The sequence below is a fragment of the Lactuca serriola genome, chromosome 7 (genome assembly GCF_051521515.1).
Source record: "Lactuca serriola cultivar US96UC23 chromosome 7, Lser_US96UC23_V15, whole genome shotgun sequence".
Taxonomy (NCBI): domain Eukaryota; kingdom Viridiplantae; phylum Streptophyta; class Magnoliopsida; order Asterales; family Asteraceae; genus Lactuca; species Lactuca serriola.
Genome location: NC_136414.1, coordinates 72,119,342 through 72,127,125, shown reverse-complemented (window position 1 = coordinate 72,127,125; position 7,784 = coordinate 72,119,342). Strand labels below are relative to the sequence as shown.

Sequence of the window (7,784 nt, the reverse complement as noted above, 5' to 3'; positions counted from 1 at the left end):
GTATATGCAAAAAGAGAGTATATTGTGTTCTTAAATCTGTTTTGTTTGGCTTATGTAATGTTCAAACCTCTGTAATGATTGTGGCGTAGCTAGGATTTTGTTTTAGGGTAAGTCAAAACCATATACAAAATATGAACGAGTGGCAAAATTCTTCAAACGATAACAAAATGTAACTATATATGCATTCTTAAATAAATTGTTTATTTTAAGTTGCACAAGATGTTGTCTTACATCATTAAAATAATCTAAAATGGAGTCTAATCAACATAGACAACAATGTATTCTCTTTTATTAATTTCAAGTTTTGAATGGAATAGGCCATATCACAACCCTAATTCTTTTTATTTAACAAAAATATATATTGTACATACTATATATATATATATATATATATATATATATATATATATATATAAAATGGAGTCTAATCGACATAGATAGCAATGTATTCTCTTTTATTAATTTCAAGTTTTGAATGGAATAGGCCATATCACAACCCTAATTCTTTTTATTTAAAAAAAGGGTTTAGGTCATTTTTGGTTACTTAACTTTTGGTTTTGCTTTCATTTGGTCACTTAACTCTTTTGAAGTTTTAAAAGATCATCGAACTTTTGACTTTGTGCTCATTTAGTCTCTTAATTTTTGTTTTGTCACATTTAGTCACCTAACTTTTAAAATTGTGCTCATTTAGTCACTAAAGTTTTAATTTTTTTAAAAAGTTTAGTGTTAAATGAGCACAATTTTAAAAGTTAAGTGACTAAATGAGTACAAATCTGAAAGTTAGGTGACTAAATGTGATCAAACCAAAAATTAAGTGACTAAATGAACATAAAATCAAAAGTTTGATGACCTTTTAAAACTTAAAAATAATTCCGTGGCCCACTCTTGCCTTATATTGGCTACGCCCTGTGGATTATGTAATGCTTATATCAGTTTGTTTGTATTTTATTGATTTCACTCCCTTTATATGTATGTATGTGTAAGATTGTATGTGTATATATGTATGTGAGTGTTTGCGTATGTATTTGTACGTTTGACTATGTGCATGTATGTTTGCATGATTCTGAATGTGTATGTTTTTGTATGTCTGTATATATGTATCTTTTTATGTGTTTTGTATGTCTATGTATACACAGTGTCAATATAAAAGAAGAATATGAGTATGATGTCTTAACAGGATTTTTTTTGGATGTATGATCTTATTTCTGCTAAGGAAAAACCAGTGATGTTTAGGTTTTCAGTGTCAAGTATAATGCCACGATTGGTTAATTTTTAAAATATAACGTCTTACATAGTAACTATTAATGAAGTAACATCTTCGAGCTTGTATTCATACAAACATATTCGCTATATATAAATATATTGCTTCTATTTACTAACTTTTAATGATAACCAAGTGTTTTCATTAAACTATGTGTAGTTTGAAAAGGAAGTGTATGATATCTTTTTGGTAAATAATTTGATTATAAAATCTCTATCATGGTTGTCATGATCATGCTCTAGTTGACCAATGATGTCTAATAGGAATCATAGATTTGAAATTTCTGTCATCTAAAACATAGCTTTCATGTTCATCACAATTTTTTAATTAATCTTGGCCTACATCATTATAAATTAATCTTAATTTTTCCTAGGAATCAAGTTCTCTAACACCACACCATGGAAGGCCAGTGGATGTCCATTTCATTAAGAGGTTGTACTTTATGCATAAAATATGATATATCTTAAGAATACTAGAAACTAAATGATAATTCCTCTTTGTAACTCAGAACTATAAGATGCATAATTTTTTGGATTCATCCGAATCTAAGATTAGTAGAGTGCCGATGTTTAGTACAGACAATAAACTAATTAACCTCTTTTCCAAGTACACACATGATTATAGCATGATTGTTGTTGATACGAAAACTTTTGATCAATAAGTCAAGTAAAGGCCGATGCACTTTTATTTGTTAAGTATGGTTATTATTAATAAAAGAATCTATATACCTTGCTATTATAAGGCAGTAAACTATAAGTACGTCGTTAGTATGTGTAAAACTGCAATTACATTGTTGTTATGTGTAAATAATTATTAGTGTGATGCTATGATGAGATAAATATTGCTATTTTCTGTAAAAATATATATATAAGTATATTGTTATTATGGATATAAAGACAGTGTTATTGTGGTTAAAAATAAGATATATTAACGAAAAAATATACCTTTGACATTTTCTGTAATTTTTCCAAACAAACTTATTAACAAATCAATGTTTGGGTCCATAGAATTTGTATTTTGTGATTGCATGTGAACATAGCAGAATTGATGGTTACCAAACCTATGGTCGACAACCACCATAAGTCCATGAGCCACAAAGGACCAATTTCATCGATGGACTTTGCATAAGTGGTCCATCATGATTCACACAGCTTCCATGGAATCCAAGCCTAAATACTACGTTTGAATCCATAGATGTGGCCAATGCTATACAACAAAAAGGTTTACATCACACGGGAGTATCTTATGTAGAAAGCTCTAGGTCTTTCTAATAAGACAATTCTGTAATAATGAATCATGTTTTTTTTTATCAATTGGTGACTTTGATGATACTTTATACAAAACCGAATAAGGACGAATGTAATGGTATGAGTGAACCTTTATAGTGCTTAAGTTTTTTTTAACATTTTAGCTTTTTTACAACACAAATAAGTGATGATATGAGGTCAATATGAACGTGAAAGACGTTTAGCTCATTATTCATACATGTATATTCTCTTCAAATCTTTTTATCAAGTAGGCTGTGGTCCAATGATGCTAGAATTTTACTCGAAGACTTAATAAAAATATTAGTTAAGTTTATATTTTTCCCATCAAGCCATACTTTTTACAAATAAGGAGATGTTAAGTTTTTCCCACTAAGCTAATCTTTTAACAAATCTTTATTTTTTGCTTTCATTCGCCTAAAAGTAGGTAATGTTGTTAAATATTTTGTAAACATTCTTCGGACAACAATTAGTAGAGAAAAAAAAACAGGACCTTATAGTCACCAAATTAGCTTTCTATTCGAGTTATTTTTACATGTATATTTTCATGCATTAAAAGAGCTTAGCTCGAACGATATGCAATCCTTTCATATTAGACGACACCTTAAAGATTACAAGTTTAAATCATCGAAAACTTCTTTAGAATCGGTTGCCTTCAAAGATATTCAAACAAACTGTACACCATAACAACAATCTAACAAAAAAAAAACCACAACCTCAAAAAAGATGAAAAAAAAAACATTAAAATTCTCACTAATTCATGACTGGTTCAAGATCCTTTAAAAGTCCAACCACCTGTTGCATACTCGGCCGCTTGGCCGGAAGATCAGCCGTACATAAATACCCAATCTTCAATGCCTCCACCATATGAGCCTCGATTCCTGTGTTGTGAATCTTTGGATCTATCGCCAAAAACCCACAATTCTTCCTCACTAAACCTCTCACCCAACTCACCAAATTCGAATCTTTTGAGTTATTTTCATCTGGGTATTCATCTTCAACCGGGTTTTTCCCCGATATTAACTCAAGAAGAATCACTCCAAATCCATAAACATCGGATTTTGGAGTAATCACACATGGTGACGAGCTATTCGAGCTTCCATCTTGATTCAAAAACTCGGGTGGAACATACCCAAAGGACCCACGCGCCATTTCATCTTGAAGATCATTCCCAAAGATTTTCGCGAGTCCAAAATCCGATAATCTTGGTTCAAGATTCAAATCAAGATAAACACTGCTCGCCTTGACGTCCCTATGGATGATCGGTGGCGAACATCCATGGTGGAGAAACGCCAGAGCGCGAGCAGTGCCTAACGCAATTTTATGCCTAAATTGCCATGTGGCCAACAAATCTCCTGAGCCCACGTGTTGAATACCAATACTATTACTGTTACTAATACTGTTACTGATACCGTTACTTTCATCTGCTTCTGCTTGCCAAGTATCGAAACGCCAATCTTCCGTGGTTTGAATTCCAAGAGGAAGATCGTGGAGCAAATTATGCAAGTTGCCATTCTCCATGTAATCGTAAATCGCGATTCTTTTTTCACCAGCGAGACAATATCCGGTTAAAGGAACAAGATTCGGGTGTTTTATTCTTCCAAGATACTCGAGCTCTCTAGCTGCTTCTTGATCGGTCATGGTGGATCCAAGAACTAGAACTTTTACGGCTACATGGATCCCACCGGGTAAAAACCCGCGATAAACCGGACCAAAACGCCCTTCGGCCAAAAGGGTACCCCTATCAAAATTCGAAGTGGCGGATAGAAGATCCGAAAAGGTGAAATTTAGTAATGGCTTTTCAAAGATAACTACAGGGACTAAATTTGCAACTTTTACATCTGCAACCCATGTGGTTGAATCCGTTTGGAATGAAAATGGACCCGAAATCACTTGTTCTTCTTTATATGAATCTTGCTTTAGGGCCCACATTTGGGTTTTTTTCCGACAACCGAATGCACAAAATAGCAATGCCCCGAGTAAAACGATCAATGAAATGGTTAAAGCTAAAGCAAGCTCGAGTCCTTTATGGGTATGAGTTTTGGTCTTTAAAAGATTAGGGTTTGCAGCAATTGGGCAATTATTTGATGAACCAATGAAAGCTGAATGAAGGGTTTCGAGGGAAAATTGTGCGTCACAAAGGGTTAGATTATTGTAAGAAAAGTTGAATCTTTCCATCCATGGAAGCTTTCTCAAGAGCGAAATGGGTATTTCACCGGTTAGATTATTGAAAGAAAGATCGAGATTTTGGAGGGTTTTTGAGGTCAAAAGTGGGATTTTACCAGTGAGATGATTACTCGAGAGATCAAGTGTTTTCAGATGAGTTAACATCGAGATTTGGTCACCAATTCCGCCGATTAGATTCGTGTGGGACAAGTTTAAGTATTCTAAACTAGGAATTTGATCGATTTTGAGAAAATTTTGCTTCGAAAATCTGTTGTTGGCGAAATTAAGGTGTTTGAGATTATGGGTTTCACTTAAATTACTGAAAAATTCTCCACTAACTTCATTATTGGAGACATCAAGATAAACTAATGAACTAAAGTTTACCTGAGAAATAAGACCTTCGAAGTGATTACTACTCAAATCGACCACTTCCAATGACTCCTGAAAGATTTCAACAACAGAACCCTGAAAAAGATTCTTGGAAATGTTAAGGTATTTTAAAGATTCTAATTTCGAAAAATCTGAATCTTTTCCCTTCATTTCATTTCCAGCAAGATTCAAACTTTTGAGTTTGGGAAATGACGAACCAAAACCATCGGGAAGACTTCCATTGAAACTGTTGGAAGAAAAGTCGAGAGAAATCAATGAACGACATGCTAAGATTCCCAATGGAACAGTGGAATCGAACCCATTTCGATTGAGATTAAGAACTTGTAAACTGATTAACGAACTAATCGATTCAGGGAGACTACCGAAGAAATTATTGAACGAAAGGTCTAATTTTTCAAGTGAACCGAAGTTTCCGATGTTACTCGGAAGATTCATGGAGATTGTGTTGTTCGAAAGATTAAGAGTTTTCAGTGAACCCAAACTCCAAAAATCATTAGGCAAATTAGTGATCTGATTACTGCTTAGATCCAAAGATTGAAGCTTTGTGAGTTTGCCGATTGTGTTATCGGGGATTGAACCAGAAAGACCCAAATTAGGAGCATTTAGACCTATGACATGTTCTTGATTGGCATCACAGAAAACAACTTGCCATGAACAAACGGGTGAAGAAAAATTGTAAACATGAGAAATCGAAGAATTTAAAATACCCATTTTCTGAAAGAAATCAGAGATGAAGAACTCATCTGTATTGGGAATGGGTGTGGGCTGTTCTTGTTGTTGACCAAAGTTTGACCTGAAGAACAGAGTAAGAAGAACAATTGAACCAAAGTGAGCAAAACCCATGTTCGGAAAAGGAGTTTTCAAGACTCCAAGAAAGCGCTTCGGTTTATCATCAATTTGAGTTTAACTCAAACACCACCACCCGCCGCCGCAGCCACCGCCATCCACCGCCGATCGACTACCCTAAATGAATTGGGTATTTTCAAGAAATTTACGAGAAAGACGAGTTTATCGCCATTTATATATTTCCCCTTCAAAAGAGCTGGACTTTAGCTTATTTGGGGGTTGGAGGCACGAGCAAGCGAACAGAGAAAACAAGCAAATTAAAAGAGATTTTGTCTTTCTGTTGAAAGGAGCAATAAAGGCATCAGGAAAAGGTTTGATTTTTATATATTTCTTTAATGGGAAAAATAATTGGGTAAAAAATGTTGGGAAGAGAAATTCACACTGAAGTGGTTTGGAAAATTCATTAATGAACATGATGAAAAAGGGTTAGTGGGCAAATGTCGATTGGTTGGTGAAATCATAAGAACATGCTTTAATAGAATTCAATGATCATCGAGCAAAAAAATTATAATTGTGAAAATTATAAATTGATTATTTATCTTTTCTTTAAAAGATATTCAATTTATATTTTAGAATAATAATAATAACTAGAAAATGTTCATTCATCGTTTCGCAAAGACGCAGGTCGTGGGTCTACTATATACATTTTGTTGGTGATGCATAAATTTTCTATTTGGCGGGGATCATTTTTGTATTTTCTTTAAATAAATGGATTGTTTCTATAAAAAAAATTGCGCACGGACTTTTTAGTAAAGTATATTGGCACTTTTTGTTATTTATTTTCTACAAATTAACCAAACATGCCAACATAAAAAAAATATTAAATAGCTTGTGTAACACAAAATATATTTAGGGACCTTTTTGTAATTTTCAGGGGCATTTTTTATAATTTGTTTTGTACACAAGGACCAAACTTATCAGTATATGAAAGTGTTGCTGTGAGAGTGAATGTTCCACATAAAGAACCAAAGGTGCAATTATTTTTAGGAAAAATGTCACTCTAGTACAATGAACTTATGTGATTTGTCCGACTTGATCAATTATGTTTTTTTTTGCACATTAGGTCATCTAACTTTTACTGTAGATGTCAATTAGGTCATTATCGTTAGTTTTTAACTATTTATTCGTTAAATAGTTATCTAAATTACACGAATGGTCGTTATGATTTAAATTTTTTTCGTAGTTGGTCCCCTACCATACATGGTTTTAATTATACGACAAAAATTGTCATAATTCTGGAACCTTAGGGACCAAAGTCTAACATTTTAATCATCTTCCCTATCAAATATGGTGGAAACACCAATGCATCCCCAAAACAATTGGGTTCTTAGTTCTTCTTCGATTGTATGTTGTGTTCTTGGTTCTTTCTCACAAATTGATTGAACTCATCTGCAACCCAGAAACCATGTCCCTAAATTTTAGGTTTTCGATATATTTTGTCATTTATTTGAATGGGTTGATTAAATTTGGGGTCAGTTGAGTTTTTGAAAGCTCAAAATGTCCTCGTGTTTAGGTTCAAGAACTTGTGGGTTTGATATTGATCAAATGATCAAATGGCCACGTACTAGTACTATTTCCAGTAAAACAGTTTTGAATATGTCGTCCCCATCTTCAACCTTTTCGGAAGCAAGCAATTCTCCAATTGCAATTTCCACTCGAAAGCCTTAAGCACCTCGAAAACAACCAAATCAAACTTACAATTAAGCAGTTGCTCTGCTGTTCATGGGGAAATCAAAATCGAATTGAATTGTGTTTCTGTGAAATTGAGCGATGAGGGTCTTGATGATTTTGATACTCAGTCTCTTCTTGATGAGGAAATAGAACATAGGAATGATAGTATCATGGGGGATTCGAAT

At 33.5% G+C, this 7,784-nt stretch overlaps 1 protein-coding gene across 1 annotated transcript; it reads right to left on the bottom strand.

Moving 5' to 3' along the window:
- Positions 1 to 3,137: 3,137 nt before the first annotated feature.
- LOC145061461 (Leucine-rich repeat protein kinase family protein) lies at positions 3,138 to 6,314 on the bottom strand. The gene has a single exon (XM_079008938.1). The coding sequence runs from the start codon at positions 5,923 to 5,925 to the stop codon at positions 3,280 to 3,282; it is 2,646 nt and encodes an 881-aa protein (XP_078865064.1). The 5' UTR covers positions 5,926 to 6,314; the 3' UTR covers positions 3,138 to 3,279.
- Between the last annotated feature and the right edge of the window lie 1,470 nt (positions 6,315 to 7,784).

Bases quoted from the DNA above. Each gene is read 5' to 3' on its own strand.
- LOC145061461 (XM_079008938.1), bottom strand. From the start codon at position 5,925: ATGGGTTTTGCTCACTTTGGTTCAATTGTTCTTCTTACTCTGTTCTTC.